General features: G+C 39.3%; 1 protein-coding gene across 3 annotated transcripts in view; it reads left to right on the top strand.

The window, feature by feature from the left end:
- Nucleotides 1-19,380, top strand: part of NAV2 (neuron navigator 2) — a 313,572-nt gene that overhangs the window by 163,324 nt on the left and 130,868 nt on the right. For all 3 annotated transcript variants that reach the window (XM_087921262.1, XM_026706454.2, XM_087921261.1), the window contains 2 exons: nt 2,085-2,193; nt 3,563-3,952. In XM_087921262.1, the coding sequence (XP_087777388.1) occupies nt 2,085-2,193; nt 3,563-3,952 (499 nt within the window). The remainder of the gene's footprint in view (nt 1-2,084; nt 2,194-3,562; nt 3,953-19,380) is intronic.

Here is a 19,380-nt window from a genome sequence, read left to right as displayed (position 1 = left end):
GAACAACCGGTTCTCCTGAAGTGGTGCGAAATGGCTGAATCCCACCACTGTTGTGGCCTGAATCCAGCACCATTTCTTTCCATTTCCTGGTGAATTTGTGTTTTTTTCCCTCTGTTTTTGCTGGATTTATTCAGTTGATTTATTAATTAGTGCTGACACTTCTGATTGATGTTTTAAACAGTGGTGGGATTCAAATTTTTTTACTACTGGTTCTGTGGGCGTGGCTTGGTGGGCATGGCAGGGGAAGGATACTGAAAAATCTCCCGTCAGAGGTGGTATTTGCTGTTTCTCCAAAACTCAAAATTTCCGCTACCGGTTCTCCAGAATTGGTCAGAACCTGCTGAATACCACCTCTGGTTTTAAAATGTATTCTATCTCTATTAGCTGCTTTAAGTGCATAATAGGAGCCTCTGTGTCGCAGTGGTTAGAGTGCAGTACTGCAAGTTACTTCTGCAGCCAGCTGCCTACAATTTGGCAGTTCAAATCCCACCAGGCTCATGGTTGACTCAGCCTTCCATCCTTCCGAAGTGGGTAAAATTGAGGACCCAGATTGTTGGGGGCAATATACTGACTCTGTAAACTGCTTAGAGAGGGCTGTAAAGCACTACAAAGCGGTATATAAGTCCAAGTGCTATTGCTATTGCTATTTTAAATACACACAAAGGTAAAATATTTTAAGGTAAAATACCTTAAATAAAATACATTGAAATAAGTGGTATGGAGAAGAGAGGGGTCTTCCCCGCCCCCCCAGGCTTGTAGAGCTCAGACTTGCCTTTTATGATGGTCACTCAAAATGCTTTTGTAGACTAAGGTTGTGTTACTCCATGGATGTTTACCTTTGAGGAAAACCTCTTGAATGAAATGAAACTTCTGAACAGAGACATGCTTTGATCTGGAGATAACTAAAACATATTTAGATAAAGAACTGTTCTCCCTTTGGAAACAACAAAGAGTGAACAATTGCTGTAATCTGTTTGTATGATTATAACATTTAAAAATGAATTTTGGGTGGTGCGCTAAAGTATTACCCCTTATTCTAAGTCACATAGCCTTTCTTTATTAATTTCCCAGAGAGTTTCCAGATGATATTCTTATCAGATTGATACACTCCAGTATTTCTGTGTTCCCCAAGTTCTTTTCTATTGAGAATACAGTCTGATAGATAACATAATGTTCCATTTCAATTTTATACTAAATGGTAAATTCCAATTTGCCTTAAATTATAAATTCTTACATTCAGCTAGTTTAAATCAATGTATGTTTTTGCCATAAAATGTTTAATAAATATTCTTTTTTTTTTAAAGAAGCCACTCCTTCAGAAACAATGAGATTAGTTTGTTTCAGCTGTACATTAGATATCTCCAGAGATGATAAAATTGCATGTTTAAGAAATGGGAATCCAAATAGAAAACTTGAAGAATTTTTCAAACCCACGTTGATATAACTTCATTATAACTTTTATATTGTTATATTTATATTTATATATTTATAACTTCATTATAAGACTAGGATACAAACATAATAGCAAGCGTCTGAGATTGTTTGGGGATGAAGGAAATGAATACATTCATAAATAGCAATAGCACTTAGTTTATACGCTACCCCATAGTGCTTTAAACATTCTTTGGGCAGTTTACAATGTCAGCATATTGCCTCCAACAATCTGGGTCCTCATTTTACTGACCTTAGAAGGATGGATGGGTCAGCCTTGAGCCCAATTAGAATCGAACTCCAGGCTGTGGGCAGAGTTTGTCTGCAATACTGCATTTAACCACTGCACCATCAGGGCTCCTTCAATGATTCAAATAATTTTGAATTTTAAATACAATTCAGATTAGTGTACAATAGAGGCCTATGTTCGTCAGATTGCTTATCACCTACCAAATCTCATTCAACCTAAGATTGAACACCACTTACAAAAAAAAACAAAATAAAAAGAAAGAGTCTGCATCTGAGACAGCATAAGAATAGAAAAGTATTTTTTGAGTTGGAAATGTGAAACATGTATTATGTGCACATATCCCTATTCTGCTGTAATTAGTAACTCTAATTACTTCTTATCTAAAAGTTGCATTTTTCCATAGCGGAAGATCCAGAAACACGCAGGTTACGAACTGTCAAGAATATAGCTGATCTTCGGCAAAACTTAGAAGAGACCATGTCTAGTTTACGAGGAACTCAGGTGTCCCATAGGTAAGAGACACGTTAATTATTTCTTTTCAAGGAACTGCCCATTCTTTACTCTATTTCTATTTCTGGAAGATTATTATGAATGACTAACAGCAAAGATTAATTTGACTATACACTGCACTTCATTATTTTAGTTTTATGTGAAAAACTAGAATCTGCACCATATTAGGGCATAACTGAGATTAATGAAGAGTAAGTTTAGGAAATGGAAGAAACCATTTTAGAGAGGGCTGTATATAAAGGCTGAATCTTCAAAAATATTAGTTAAACATTTTTAGGTGATGTTTGAATAGAAAAGTACAAAGGTTACTTTTGAAAAAGTTACCTAGGTTTACTTTTGAAATTCTTTTAACGTATTTCAACCAGATCTACATTATTGTGTTTAAACAAGCAGCTGAACTGCATTTGACCTATTTGATAAGACACATAGCTTGAATTCCTACCTGGCCTTTGGATAAACAAAGCTTTATAATTCTATTAATGAGGTATGCATGGTCATATTTTTAAAGCAGTGAAAAAGATTCAGTAGTAATATTTCAAACAGAAATCAGAATTGTCTATTGTTGCATTATAGCATATAATAAAATTGCAAATTTAATCAATCATCTAAATGCTTGGAAAGAAACCACATCAAAGAAGTTGTATGATTCAGCTGTGGAGTTTTACTTACCCAGACACACATATTTCATCCAAGCCCTCCTAGTTTTAAATAATACAATCAAAATTTAAAAAAATACAACAAACAGAAGACAAAATATGAAAAAGCCATCAGTAACATAATACAACTAAAAAGTCCTTAAATCCCACCTAAAATTTGAAAGCTCAAAGCCAAATATTTTTCTCAGAAGTAATATTTCCAAAGATACTTTCTGTCCTAACTATAAAAAAAAATAAGAGAAGAAGCTTTAGATTTTATACCAAGCCTAAAACAAATTCACTGTTGGAAAGGTTCCCTAAGAAGTTCGGTTTGATAGGTTTATTCATTAAAGTTCCACATCCATTTATTGTTTTAGAGGAAATTTCAGCACTATACAGATCATTGGTAAATAATGCAATTATTAACAATAAATAGTTATGGTTGACATCTTCAACCAAAGGTTTCATCAAGAAGCACCGTAACACAATTTTATCTAAGATGTACAAGTGTAATAAATTGATTTCTGTAGGTTCCCTTGACCAAATATGTTGCCTTCTATAGCCAAAAATTAATGTTCCTTGGCCTCATAGTTTATTAGTAAAATGGAAAAGAAAACTTTTGGGGGGCTTTTTTATCTCAGATATCTAGTATTTAAAATATTTAAATAAAATATTTCTAACATTTGCCATAAACATCTATTGAATGTATTACATCTTGAATCTTTTCCTATTTAAGCACCTTGGAGACCACCTTCGATACCAATGTCACCACTGAAATAAGTGGACGCAGCATCCTCAGTTTGACTGGTAGGCCAACACCCTTATCTTGGAGACTTGGGCAGTCCAGTCCCCGCCTCCAGGCAGGTGATGCTCCATCAGTGGGTAACGGGTATCCTCCAAGAGCCAACGCCAGCCGATTCATCAATGCAGAACCAGGACGTTACATGTATTCAGCACCATTGAGAAGACAGCCACCATCTCGAGACAATAATGTTTGCCACGTGGATATCACTGACAAAGGAGGTGATGAAGTAGATCTTGAAGGAATCAACATGGATGCTACAGGTTATATGAGTGATGGAGATGTCCTTGGGAAAAATATAAGGACTGATGATATTACAAGCGGGTGAGTACAATCAATTCTGTTTGTTACTTAAAAAAACATTAATTCTCTGCTTTTGAGATAAAATTAGTTTCAACAATTAAATTTAGTTTAAACAGTGTGATATATTAAGAATATATTGGTTAAATATATGGTAGCTCATTATGGTTATTGATGAGATAGTCCGGATTTAGAAGTAAGAATCAGAAAAGGCTGGTGATGATAACAAAATAAGAGTAGTTTTCACATAGGTAGTTTGATAGTATCTGACTGAGCAATATGATTGCGAAACCACTTGAGGTAATGGGTTCCCTTTCTGTACACATTTTCAAACAGTTTAGACAGCCATTTGTTGTGGGCGTTTCAGAAGATAGATAACGTTAGTTTAAATTGCCTTTTCCATTTATATGAAATTGTTATCTAATTCATTGAAAATTTTGCTTAGTTGTGAGCCTCTGAATGGGGTTTAATAAAAGATAATATATCAAGAGCTTAGGTACCTGTAGCCTTTTCCAAAGATCTCTAAACTGGTTAATTGAATGATGTTATGCTGAACTGCCTAAATTCTCAAGCTTATGTCTGTTCTACATGGAGAAATGGTGTAGCAAATTATCACACACCATTCCTGTATATGTTGTCTTCCTGGGCAAACTGCAGCATGGTACTAAACTGCAGAATTCTGCAAAGTTCTTAGGACATACCTTTCCTACTAGCACTCTTAGTTCTCCAAGATCAGCCCTACACAAATAAGCATGCAGTCTGATTCAGCCTATTCTATTTGCATACATATAGAATGGAGTTTAACTCAAGGGACTGTGTAACTCAATGATATAATATAGTTTTGTAGGTAGAATATTCCACCTTCAACCTTTCTAGGTTGAATCACTAGTTACTCAATTGGCCCATGCCTCCTCTGCACTAGTATGCATAAATATTGAGCTTGCACTTCCAAGAGGCCAGCTAAAATTTTCCTTGTCCAGCTAATGTCAGTCTGCAATTCAGTTGCTTCCTGGATTCTTGCAGGAGACATGTTGGAGAAAGTTTTGAACCCAACTGCAGAGACAAGTAGGAGTTGGCACAGGCATCTCTACTCATCATGCTCCATCAGGTGGTCCTCTTTAATTTAGCAATCTAAGTTACAAGAGTGTTGAATTAATGGGAGTTACCATGAGTCTTTGAAGTTATGGCTGTTGCAGTGATCAAAATTCCATGAGCATGTGATCAAAATTCCATGAGCATGTGATCAAAATTCAGGTCCTTGGCAATCTGCATTTACTACCATGGGATGTGCTTCAACTTCCTCCTACCATCCTATCTCCTCTCATCTGTTCCTTTTTAGCAATCCACTACCCCTGTTACCCCTGCTGCCCTGCGCTTCATCCACATCTACCTCCCTAGCCCTTCACTGACCTTTGCCATCTTCCTCCCATTACTGGTGAGCTGCATCCAGCCTAGACCTTTTTAAGGTAGCTCTTGGCTTCACGAGAACTTGTCAAAAGAAAGAGCTGCCTTGTGAAGGAGGAAGACAATGAAAGTCAGCTGGGGGTGCCAGACATGGTGAAGTGCAGCATTTTGGATCAAAAGAATAGCTGTGTTTACACATGTTAAGTGTTGGAAGAGCTAGAATCCAATTTGCAGCAGAAATTTTAATTCCTGAATAAAACTATTCACGTGAGAAACACAGATACAACAAAGAATCACTTTGCATATTGTCTAGTATCTAAATATACTTTTAAAAGTATTTTGTTTCTTACAAATTATGGAATCCAGAGTGCATTTGCTTTCCAAATTGTGTGTATGTCCTAAACATACTCCATTACAAGTATTAGAAATATCAAGAAAGATGCATATGAATAGAACAAATTAATGATTTGTTTGAACAGCAATGTTGAAGAAAACCAAATCCTGAGATATATGGTATAAACTACCAAAAATATCCCACTAAAATGGACCATTTTAAAACTTTCAGGCTTTTTTTTTGCAGAAGTATAGATACTTTGCTTCTCATTCTATTATTTTTTTTAAAAATTTACACTCATTCTATATATTTTTTATACCAATAAAGTTATTGCAGACATTAGTTTTGTGCAAAATAATACAATGGAACCATATAAGTCATTGTCAAAATAGGAATGAATGAATTATATTTTATTGTTGGCTATCTTTTATATACCAGGATAAGTTTGTCTATGGTCTGTCCTTCTTTTTTCTAATTTTTATAGCAATTCTTATTTGTTCATAGCTCCATCTAGCGGCGAGCAATTTCCTTAGTAAAACTGCATCTTAAGTTGAACCCTAAGTTTCCTTCCATTTAACTGTTATTGTAGGGCAGAAGGGGAAATTCTATCTTTGAGTTACATGTAAAAATTAAAATAATCAGGAAGAGAAGGTTGCTTCTGACATTTACAATGGTTGAATTGTCCTTAACTGATAAACAGTATTTATAACTAAATACTGATAAACAGGAATTATAACAATAGCAATAGCACTTAGACTTATGTACCATTCCATAATGCTTTACAGCCTGCTCTAAGTGGTTTTACAGAGTCAGCATATAGCCCCCAACAATTTGGGTCCTTGTTTTACCCACCTCGGAAGGATGGAAGGCTGAGTCAACCTTGAGCCTGGTGGGATTTGAACTGCCAAATTGCAGGCAGCCGATAGTCAGCAGAAGTGGCCTGCAGTACAGCACTCTAACCACTGCACCACCGATGCTCTTATGTAACTAAATTATTTATTATAACTAAATCTGTTCTTTAATAATTAAATTCCAGCTAGTAACCCACATTTATTTAATAGGAATTGTAAGCATTGTGCTAGCTAGAAGTAACATCCAATGCTTGACATATTTGAACATTAGAATAGGCCTATTAGATGAGGCTGATGCTTCTCTTGGTCCAGCATTTTGCTTGTCACTGTGCCCCAACCACAGTATAAATGGAAATGCTATTCTGAATACAATTGAAGGTATAGCTTTCATCAGTTATCCCATGTATACAAGTAGTCCTTGACTTATAACCATAATGGAACCTTGTAAAGGAGGTCACTCGCACAAGCTGCTGTAGCCATAAAGTTAATGCCATGGTCATAAAGTGAACCCATTGTTTGCTATGGGCCAGTTTTGCCAAAAACCAGAAATAAATGTCTGTTTTTGGCAAAACCATCATAAAATGCAGCCAACTGACCATGGGATGCTTAAACAGCCAGGAATGTGAGTCTGTTGCTGAGTGCCCAACATGCAGTCTCATCACGGTGGTGAAGGAGGCATCAGAATTTCAGAACTAGGTTATAAGTACCCCTGGGGAAGTCCACTGTAACTTCAAACAGCCACTAAGCAAGTAGTCATAAGGTAAAGACTCCCCATATATAAAAGTGATTGACATGTTAAGTATTAGCCTGTACATTTCTCAGAAATTTCCCAGGGATCAAACTAAAGGATTTATCTCAGTTTTGGAGCTTTCTGGGAGTTGAAGTTCACATATCTAGCTGGCTGGGAAAGCGGGTCTAGGAAATAGAACGTTCATTGCTATTCATACTGTTTCTCTGGCTCGACTGATAATTTACCTTAGAAAGATACAAGTTCTTTATTACTGGCAAGTCTTTTCTGACTGTCAGGTGAATTCCTGAATGTGAGGTTGTTGCAGTCTGGGAATAAGCAAATGTCATAGTCTACTTAGAAACATTGGAATAGAAGTTCCAGGGAAACTAAATTCTGCAAAGTTGATTTTGGATTTTATAGAGTATGGGCTAATATCAATGCTTGCCCAGAGGAAGTCAGCATTCCACTATCACCATTATAAAGACAGCTTTGGCTGAGCTTTCAAAATGTAATGTGGGACATAAACTGTTTTTCCTTCAGGGAAAGGGAGTTAACACACTAAACAATGCAATCACCTAATCATACTGGACTAGTGTCTACACAGTTACAAACAGATGTTTTTGTAACATCACTTTTATGATTCATGCCTTCCAGATGTCCATAATGTAGAACAAGATAAAATGAGGAAGCCATATTTCTTATTGTGGTGGAATTAATTTGGGTAGCATTTGTCTTTTCAATTAAATGTATTTCAGGAAACATCTAGATGTGTGTAAGCTGTGGGGGATTTTTTTTTTTTTGCAGCAAATACATTTGCAAAATATCTTGAAGAGAAGTAATCTGTTTTTTCTGGTTTTTGGAGTTGTTCTTGGTACATATAGTTTGAAAACTCTTTTGTTTAGATACAGAGCAAGTTTTATCTGTTCAGTAGAAAAACACATCTTCTCCAAACACACACCAACTGTTTGTCTCCAAATTTACAGTATTCCTTCTGTACCCAACGTACATGATTAAAGAACATCTGTACCACAACGTGTAGATCTCTTAGTTGTCAAATCAATGCTATTTTTTCAACTATTACATTATTTGAAAGAAAGATTAAGGGAACTAATATTTCTTGTCTGATCTCTAAGCTGGGAAAATGTGTGGTAATCATTTGTTAGAGATCTCGTGAGAAAAATAGATGAAGCAAGAACAACAATAAATCAGAAGTGTAGAAGAAGCTACACCCTAGCCTAGGAGAATTTGCAGAAACATTTTATGTTCCTTTAAAGTGAAGAACAAAAATTACCTAAGGTTTTTTTCTGGCTAATTAACATTGATTTTTGAATGTGCACTTTGGCATGTGGATTTTAAAAAGTGAGTGGAAGTACTGTTATGGAAACTGCTCAGGATAATCCTTTGCTATGTCTAAGTTTTCAGAATATGTTTACAGCATGAATGCCTTTCATTTAACTGATTTGTGTTCTGCTGTCATTTTCTAAGTGGTAAATCTCTTATATTTTTACTGGCAATTAGATAGGAGAGAGTACCAAAATATTTGTTACAGCCACAACAAATCCAGTGGCCAAGAAAAATTGTTACACCTCCCCCATCTGTGTTGGGTCATGGGAAATGTTGCAGAGACTTCATTTCCAGGTCTATCCAAGCCAAATTCTGGCAGGCAGCCTTGTAGGGTATCTTGAGGTTAGAATTTTTTTTCCCCTGGCTTGTCACTATCTGAAAATATCTATGACTTTGCTTGTCCTGAAAAATGTAAGAGGCTTAGGTGCTTGTCCTGAAATCAATCAATTCAGCATAGAAAGTTGTCTTATCATGGATACTGAAGACAATCAGCCTTCACAGAGATTATAAACATGTTTCTGTAACTCAGTCTTCTTTTTAGGACTGAGAGAAATTCAACTATCACAATTAATTGCATGTGAATGTAGATTGGGACGCATACATACAAACAAACGTGATCTCCTTACCTAGAAGTACAAGGTGTTGGCAGAGAAGGATATTTCCCTTCTGTTTCTTTTGTCAGTACAGTACAAGGAAGGTTCACCTTTCTTGGTAGTTCACATAATAGTTGCAGAACAACATGGAATGTGAGATGGCCCATTCTTCATTTACAATTCCTTTTAACTTAACAGTTAATTGCCAGGCTATTCATTCTCACAGTGAAGCAAACTGTTCAATGCAAAGCTAAGTATAATCATGGGTTGAATTGCCTGTAAAATATAAGGGTCGTTGCTCTATCCAAATAATATCAAATTCTGTCCATAGCTTCTCTGGAATCTATGGACAGATTATTTATGATTTTAAACACCACCTAGATCCCTAGAATCCCATTCACAGTGCCAAAACTTATCCCCAGATTTCAATAATAAAAATGCCAATTTGGATATTGCTGTTCTCCTTTTCAATTTTTTTTAATAATGATCAAAATAGGGGTGTTAATTCATTTGTAAATTTTTGAACCTGCTTTTTAAAATGTCTCAGCAGGTGGCAGCATCTCACTAACGTTGTCCAGCTTCAAACCTAAGATCAAGCCTAGTTATCAGTTTAATGGAAGACTGTCAGGGAGTATAGACTTGACTAGGAAGACAGCAATACACTATGGCCAAGAAAATTGCAGTTTGTCCATGTACTGATCACAACTTGGCAACATATTACTTTGTTTTTGTTTTTTTCATAATGAAGTACACATTCAAAAACATCATCAAGGCTTTATGCCCCCTTTATCATTCTGATGCTCTTCTCAAATCTCTTCTTAAAGCTACCAAAACTGTTCTGAAAAGTTGAAGCACATTTTGGTTACCTTGGTCAATTAGTACCAATCCAACGTACACCCTTGGAACATGAAAAAGTTAAAGGTGAATATACAGTCTCTCTAGCAGCAGCATGTGCACCTTCTCTGTTACAGTCCTTATATTGCCTTATAGATCTGAAGTCCTTGTCTGATGTTTTAGAAATATGAAATTAGGTTCTTTAATGAAAGCAAAATCATGCATTTTTTTAAACAAAACATTAACATGACTGTGCAGTCATAGCCCAACCAAAAGCAAAGCAATAAGAAGATGGTTGATCAATTATGTTATGCATCATGGAGAAAAGCTGGCAAATTGTGAGAAAATCGGAATGAAGAAAATAACAGAAAATGAATGTGTTCTTTTCAATATTTAACTTCATTTTATATATATACATAATGGGGATTTTTTTTCTGCCGCAAAGGCTTGTCTTCCATGGTGAATCATTTCTTCATGGAACAAATTAAAATCATAGTCCTTTAATTCACTAATCTCAGGATAAGACAACTGTATCCATTCCTCTTAGATTCTAGAGGATGCACCAATATAAATAGGGTTAGTCTTTGGGTTATAACTACAGTTGGGACTGGGATTGCCATTATTAAACAGTGCACTTGTAACGTGGGATGTCACTTGACCACATTGTTTCGCTATGACAGTCCCTGCTGCCATCATCACAGTATTGTGCTGGTCATTAAGTAGGAAGAGGTTGGAGACAAGGAGTGCTGGGGTGTGCAAGCATTTTGGGGAGAGGTGGAAATAGTGCAGGTATGCATTAGCGGGTGTATGCAGGCCAGTGGGGGCCATAGGTGGTTGTTACAAAGCCAGTAAGGCACATGGGCAGATGCCAAGGAATGAGAGTAAGTGGCAAGGGTCACTGGCAGGGATTTGCTGCAGGTAGATGCCTGCTATAGTATGCAGGTGGGTGGGGAATGCTACAGAGTGTGAGGTCACTGGAAACTTGTAGTCCGTAGTGGGGATCCTCAACTGATAAATGGGTTCAACTTTTTCCTCCAACTTTATCATTGACTGGTCTCAGATGGTATATTTTTAAATGCTCACTTTCTTAATTCAGTCTCAACATGTGATGTCATTTAGTAGTCTGCTTCCTATTGTTTTCACTTATCTGTCAGTTTAGTTTTTCAGAAAAACACTATAGACTTTGCATGACTGTTTAAGATAGGGGTTTTTGTTTTTTTTAAGAACTTTGGAATTCTGGTTTAAGGAATTGCAGATGCAACCTTCTGGACAGCCTAGAACTTACATTTTCTCATTCATTTTGTGATGCATTATTCTCTCTTCAGTCAGAAAGAGGGTGAAGCCTGTCAAAGGACAAACGTCACTGAACTTAGTCATCAGTTAAAAGCTGATTAGAAATTAGAAGATAAGACATCTGCAAGGCTGGTGGAACAAGATAAAGCATGGATTTCTTTGAGTGTTGTGTAGCATGACAAGATACTGATGTGTATTTAGTGCCTCTATTGATGAGTGCTGTGTGTAAATTTTGTCTGGAAACCATCAGTTGCACATTTTAATTCTTCTTTCACTTGGGGTGAAAATTTGCACATCAATCTCTGCATTTGGTCATTATTCTATAAAATTGTTACTTGGGATTTTAAAAGGAATGATTTTTTAAAAAGTGGTTAATAGAGCAAGTTTGGTCTCTTGGTTAAGGCACCAGGCTAGAAAGCAGGAGATCATGAGTTCAAACACCACCTTAGCTATAAAAACCAGACTCTGGACTAATAACTTTCTCTCAGTCCAACCTACCTCACAGGGTTGTTGTTATGGAAAGAATAGGAGGAGGAAAGTATGTTGGAGATGTTTGCTGCCTTGAGTAATCTGTAAAAATAATAAAGGCAGGATATAAATAAATAAATGCATAAAAATATTAACAGTAATTCAGGTACACATCATAATCACCTGGTATTTAATTGTGGCATAATACTATCTTATTATTATTAGTAGTAGTAATAGTAGTAGTAATATATGCATTTTAAAAATAATATTGTGCATTCCTAAATATTTTGGATGATCCCAGGACTGTACAATCTATCCATCGCATATCAGATTTGTCCACTAGAGGGAAATGTGATCAAGAGCTCCAAAGTCAATAAAATGTGGTGGAATTCATGCCTTATTAGATTCAGCATTTCCATTTTGATTTTTCAGTGCACTAACACTAATGCTGTTTCTTCAATCTGTTTCCTTCTTGAGGAAGTAAAGCCAGGCTGCTTATTTCCTTTTTAACATACCCAAGAGTTCAACTGTACTTTAGCCATGAATATGTGGCGATACTTTTCTCTTTAGATCTACCCAAGGTCACTGCAAGTTTATTTGCCCCCAGCTATTCAAAAGATGGATGAGTGGAAATAGTTTCAGTTCTGTTCATTTTACATTTTAAACAATTTGCAAGATAGTGGGTGTGAAACTAGAGCACTGGCTCTGGACAAATTTCAGTGTTTTTTTTTTCTCCTGTAATCTTCTCAATGTATATCTTTTAAAAGAGGAGAGGAACACATTTTTTTGAAGAGCTTTAATATTATAAATGTTAGCATTCTTTCCTTTCCTAACTATCCCCTGGTCAATCTTAACTGTACTGGTTGTTCTGAAATTTAATGCACCTTTTATTTCTGCCATAAATCCTATATTCTTCAGATTGCTATATTTTTATTTCCTTTCTATTAGATGTCAAGTAGAAACCACAAGCTGACATATCACACTTATGGATAATATGCAAAAATAAGTGGATATTTGGATATGTGGCTTTGTAGATCATCTTAGCTACTTGCAAGTTTGATTGAAGCTTGAATCTAAGCTATATATCCTTGCAAGCTGCTAGCTTAAATTACTGATTAAATGTAGAAATTGTTCTTGTTTTAGACAAAGTTATTGTAGTAGCTTCTACCATTTGATAGCACTCAGTGAAAGAAGTCTCACTTCATCCATTATGCTAAGTCCTATACAGCAGTGGTCCCCAACCTTTTTTGTGCCACGGCCCGGTACCGGCATCACAAAATGATCCGGGGCCCGGTACCGGCATCAGCATGCATGACAAGGCAAGGCAAGCCGAGCGACCGGCCAGCCAGTCGTCCCCTGCTTCTCCCCGCCACCTTCAACTCCTCCTTTGCACCTTTGTCGATGGGCTTCGCTTCAGGACGGCTTCAGGACGGTCGCTCGGCTTGCCTTGCCTTGGGTGCTGAAAGAATCCTCGCACCTTAGTTTCGTTCGAACCCCCCCCCTTCGGTGAAACTAAGGCGCGAGGATTCCTTCAGGACCCAAACGCCGCTTTCCAACCGGAAAAGCTCACCCGGAAGCACTTTCTCGTCAAACAAGATGGCGGCGCCCAGCAAACCGGCAGCCCGGTAGGAAATGTTCCACAGACCGGTACCGGTCCGCGGCCCGGTGGTTGGGGACCCCTGCTATATAGTACTGCATTCTGGTTTGTTAAACAAATTATAATGTATGAGTTCACACAACATATTGTAAATCATAAACTTTGGTTTTATGGTCCAGAATGATGCTGTTTATATGTCAAACCATATAAAGCAAACCACATTTTTAATTTGCATTTTATAAATCCAGCCTGTATTTCTTAATTATATATCTTAGCAGTTTTGCTTTTAAGTTAACGATCTCTAATGGAATTTTAATGCATTAATAAAATCTGGCTGCAAAATGCTATGGTTTGCAACCATAGCAACGTGCAGCAACATGCAGCTTCTATTAGAAACATTGTTAAATTGAGTACCAAAATAATATCATCTTAGGTTCTTATACAGAATTCTTGTGATAAATGAACTGTGGAAGCATAATTACATCCCTATCACCTTGATTTCCCAGTACTGTTCCTGATCACCAAGATAACCTTGATCACTAATTAACCTTGAGATATCCAACACACACAGTAGCATTGGAATAATTTCCCCATTTTGAGAGGCTATGTATCTAAGGGAAATGTATACTACAATCACGTGAAAGCCCAACCTTATAACTGGAACAGAAATCAATTAAGTATAATTGATTTTGGTAATATTAAACTCACAGTCACTGGTGCTTAGTCACCTCCAAATTGGACTACTGTAATGCAGCGTACTGTAAAATGGAGCTGCACTTGGAGAGTATCAAGAAGTTTCAACTGGCAAGAATGCAGTGGCATAGATGTATTAAAATAGCACATATCACACTACTGTTCCACAAGCAGCATTGGTTACCAGTTTGCTTCTAGGTCCAATTTAAGTGTTGGTTTTAACCTTTAAAACTTTTCCTTGGCATGGGACCATGTCACCTAAGGACTGGTTTTTCTTGACTATATCTGTCCATCCCACTAGATCGGGCAAAGGAGACATGCTATGATTCCCTTTAGCCAGGGCTTAAACTTGATGTCTCCCAAGAGATACCATGTTTCTCTAACAATACGGCCTCCCCCAATAGGAAGTCCCAGCATGTTTTATAGGCATAAAATCAAATTAACCCCCTCCCCCAAAATTAAGGCCTATATTAAACATGCAAAATGGGGGGGAATGGCGGGGGGGCTTGCCATTAGGAAGTACTTTTGTTGCATACCCGGATATGGTGCTGCCTGTGTAGACTTCGGTGTTGGTGGGGCACTTCGTATTGGGAGACCTTCTGCCACCGTTGCTTTCCCTTATTCCCGTGCTGCCTCAGCGTTTAGAGCAATGCCGCGGCATTTGGCACAGCCAACCAGGGCTCCTCCCTGCAACCGGAGCCCAGCGGAGACAGTCAGCTTCAGGCGCTCCTGTCGCCGCCTTCCCTTCGCCTTGAAGGCAAAGCCAATTCTTTTAAAAATGATGCCCTACTACCAGTACGACAAAGCTTCCTCTGCCCAAGAGGGTAGCCCAACCCCATGTGGGGAGGCAAATCTCCTGGGGCTGCAGCACAGGATCGGCCTGGCCCAGGAGAAGCGCCCAGCTGCCATTCCTGCCTGGCACCAGGCAGAGCACGAAGAGCTTCACCTGGGGCACCCAGTGCAGCTGACAGGTGGGCCCTCCTGCCCGGCGGTGGCACTCTCACCAAGGCAGCGAGCGCCTCCCTGCTGGGCCCTCTGATCATCCCGCCAGAGCTGCACCAGAGCCGTGCGGACTGGGCAGAGCCAGGAAAGCGAGCCGCGGGTGTGTGCCTGCCTGCCAAGCGAAAGAGTCAGGCCAACCCAAGCTTGGCTTCCTTCCCAAGTCCCTCCAGCCTGAACCCGAAGGGGCCACCGGGAGAGGCTGCCCAAGGCAGTGATAGCACCCACCCATCCATGGACAAGGAGGTGAGGTGATGGCAGCACTGCTTCCCTGGCCGGCGGGTCCGGCAGAGAGAGCCCGAAGCCGCCCGTCCTTTCCACCCCTCGCCCAGCCCATCCCTGTTCCCACGCATCTCCAAATGCGCCGGCAGCTCCAAACGCTGCAGTAGCACGGCCATCGGGCAGAGGTGCTCACTCAGCGGGGCTCAGCTCAGAGGAGGGCGCAGCGCAGGCCGTCGCCTTGCCTCCTTGTCCACGCCATGGCAGCACGGGGAGAAGGGAAAGCAATAGTGGCAGAAGGTCTCCCGATACCAAGTGCCCCACCAATGCCGAGGTCAATATCCAAGCCATCGCTGCCCGCCTGCCCGAGGATGCAAGGGGGGAAAGTCACCCCTGAAAAGACAGCCTAGCTGTTTTTGGGGGGGTCAAAAAAAAATAAGGCCTGGCCTTATTTTGTGAGAAACACACTAGGTGTTAAGCACCAGGGAAATCAGGAAGTCCGGGCAGTTCAAATGGGTAAAAAGATTTATTGCAAGCTTAAGCTCTCTACAAGAATCTGAACTACTAACAGTCCAAGCAAATTGGCAGTAGATAAGAATCAAAGGAATTCAAGGTGGGTTGGACTTAGATCTCTTGTGGGCATTAAGGAACTCATGATTGATGACACATTTGACCTCTCCCTTGTGCTCAGCCTTGTCATCTCCTACAGCAGGTCATCTGTACCATAACATCTGCCTTATAGAACATTCTCCTCCCAGAAGTGAGGCTATCCCCATCCCTGCTAATGTTTCCATAAGGCCCTCGAGACCTGGCTATGTCATCTGGTCTGGAGGTCCCAGGGGCCTTGTGACATTCTTAAATGTCACCCTTGTTGTGGTTAATATTTACTCTCTTCTGTGTGGGGGTTTTGTATATGTTAATGATTTTTATATTTATAAATAATACAAAATATAGTTTCTAACATTGATTGTTTTTATATATTGATTGCTTTTCTTAATTGTTGCACGCTACCCAGAATCACTTCTTGTGAGATGGACAGCCATGTAAATTTCATAAATAAAATTAGGGGATCAGGCGTGAATGTGGGCCTGCCATCCTATCTGTTGACGACTCTTTAAATCAAATGCATCTTTTCTAGGAAAAAATTGTGGCTTCTTTAAGTTGTTGCTGAAAGGTAGGATGTGTGACCTCCAAATCACTTTTCCCCTCTCAAATCCAAATTGCTGCTAAGCTCTGTGCTTAATATTCATCCTTGCTCTCTTTGTCTCGATTTCATAGAAGGAAAGTAATCCTGTGTCACTTAGGATGCTTGTGAAGTAGATGTGTGGAATGGCTCTGGAATGTTTTTCAAGAGGTGGTTTTAAATGGGACTGTCCCACTGAAATATAAGAACATTTTAGAACTGTTTATATTCTCTTTAAGTTTAGTGGCCCATTTTTGCTCATTCCTTTCATCACAGGCTTTTCCTACTCCAAAGCAGAGTCTGCTTTTGAAAATGTACATGCGAAAAAATCTGTGTGTTAAACATATTTAATATAACTACATGTTGGCTCTTTCACATGTTGGTTTGATTGTACTGAACCCTGTAATTAGATGGGAAGTTGATGTTCAGGATATTTTGAGTTCGTGCATATCTTTTTTAAAAAGTCACTTGGGTTAATTGAGTATTTTGGCTACATGACAACAAAATACAACATAAGAGCTTATGAGAGAACTACACCCTTACTTGATTTCACTCATCTGTTCAAGTTTGTGCAGACTGAAACTTGAATTGACCCTAGCTAACTGGTTATTCATTTCTTTGTTTTCCCTTGAAAGGCAGGGCTTGTGGGCAGATTTTGCATTCCAGTCTTTGACCAGAAAGATCAAGTTGACAAGAGACAGTGGTCAGTTAGGTTTGATGAGTGGACAAAATAGGGGAATAAAAAGCATGGTTTGGCACTAACATTAATCTACAAGAAAGAAAAATCAGAAAAACGTAAATCTGCAGTGAACTAATGTTTCATTAGAAAAATTAAAGACCTTTGTTCTTATTTCTTAAGCTGTGTTTTAATATGGTAATTCTTAAACGCTGATGCTTTAAAAGCCAGTGTGTGTGTGTGTGTGTGTGTGTGTGTGTGTGTGTGTATTTGTTTTCTTAAGTTTTCGCGGGTACTTACATGTATGGCATTCAGCTTTGTTCAGGTATTTTCCCACATCATTGTAGTTGTGCTTTTAAAGTTGTAGCAACGTTTCGGCAGAATCTCATCTGCCATCATCAGGCTTCTGTATAGTGTTCATCTGTGAGTCAGACTTTTACAGTGGTTTAAGATTTAAATTTGGGGCAGCCTATTGCTGTGCCAGAATGTTTTTTTCTTCACCCTGATTGGTTGGGAGTCTTGGTCTGTGTTTATTGGTCTTGGAGTTTGCTGTGTTCTGCTTGATTGGTGTTTCTAATATCTCCTGTCTGTTTTTTGGCTCTTTTTGTCTCTTGATTGGCTGGCAACATTGTGTTACTTTATTGGAGGCTTTTAGTGCAGCTTGGCTCCGAGTAAATGGACGGCTATCATTAGTTAGGAAGCTAGGTTTCATCTGGGTGCCTGGTTGGGGTGTGTTTGAGCTGGAGGTATCAGGGGGGATCTGTCTGTGCCCAGGTGTTTGCCTGGCTTGTGGTGTGGAGATTTTTTTGTTTGTGAGTGTAGGCTTCCAAATGATTGACAGTCTGGTGGAATCATCTCTTCTATTCATGCTTTCTTGTCTTTTTTCAATCTCTATGGCTTCTCTGATGATTCTGTGGCTGGGGTTTTCTATAGTGGCTAGCGTTTTGGTGCCATTGAAGTTGATGCTATGACCTGTGGCTTCCATGTGTTGGACTAGTGAGGAAGTGTGTTCCAGCTTTTTTACTGCATTTTTGTGTTCATCCAGGCGGGTACTTATTCTTCTATTGGTCTGTCCAATGTATGTGGCCGGGCATGATGCACAGGGGACTTTGTATATGCCTTGGTTTTCCAGGTCAATTTTATCTTTGGGGTTTCTAAGGATGGCTGCTATTTTTCTGTCTGTTTTGAAGGCAGTCTTGATGTGATGTCTGTGTAGTATCTTACTAATTTTGTCTGTAGTACCTCTTATTAGGGCAGGACAGCTGTTCCATAGGTCTGTTCATCTTCTGGGTTTCTATTATGTCTCAGTGTGTTTTTGTGGATCAAGCCGGTGATTTTGCTTTGGTGGAAGCCGTTGGCTGTCAGTACTTTAAATACCTGAACAAAGCTGAATACCGTATGTATGTATGTATGTGTATATATGTGTGTGTGTGTGTGTGTGTGTGTGTGTGTGTGTGTATGTATATATATATATGTGGATCTTTGGTTGTTCGGGTTTTCTCCCGCGTAAGATTCAAAGTATCTAGGCAACGTTTCGATGAAGTCTCATTCATCATCTTCAGGCTTCTGTCTCCGGCTCTGTGCTTCTCAGAGTAATGTGAGATTGCAGCTGCTTCCTCCTTTTAACTGCCAGTGGGGGTGGGACTTGATTGGGTGGGGGCTTGGCTGTGTTCTGATTGGGTGGGGTGTGTTCTCATTGGTAGGGGGTTTGGCTGTGTTCTGATTGGTTGGGGGGTTAGCCGTGTTCTGATTGGTTGGAGGCGTGTTCTGTTCAGGTGGGGGCTTGGTTGTGCTCAGGTTAGTCTTAGTTGCTGGGGGATTTGAGCTGGTGAGTTGTGATCTTGCTGTTTGGCTTCTAGTTCGTGGTCCTGCTGCATCTTCATAGTGGGTGTCGGTTTGCTTCATGTATGGCTCGGAGGGGTTTGAAGTGGGTAGTGATGCAGCTGTAGTGCAGCTTCTGGTCCATGGTCGTGTCTCATCTTCTGAGTGGGTGAGAGTCTGTTTTCTACATGGAAGTGTGGTGGTGGCATCTTGTGTGGCTCTCATGGGTGTGGGTCTGGTGTCCTTCTTCATGTTAGGTACTCGTCTGTTCATGAGGGCGGGTTTCCAAATGGCTGGAAGGCGGGAGGTGTCATCTCGTTTGTTCATGCTGTGTGGGCGTTTTTCTATCTCTATGGCTTCTCTGATTATTCTGCTGTTGAAGTGTTCGGTTTTGGCGATGGTTCTGGTATTTT

This window comes from Pseudonaja textilis, chromosome 1, assembly GCF_049901715.1.
Source record: "Pseudonaja textilis isolate UNSWEBS1 chromosome 1, rPseTex1.2, whole genome shotgun sequence".
Classification (NCBI taxonomy): domain Eukaryota; kingdom Metazoa; phylum Chordata; class Lepidosauria; order Squamata; family Elapidae; genus Pseudonaja; species Pseudonaja textilis.
The sequence above is the reverse complement of the archived record's forward strand: the minus strand, read 5'-3'. Positions and strand labels throughout refer to the sequence as shown.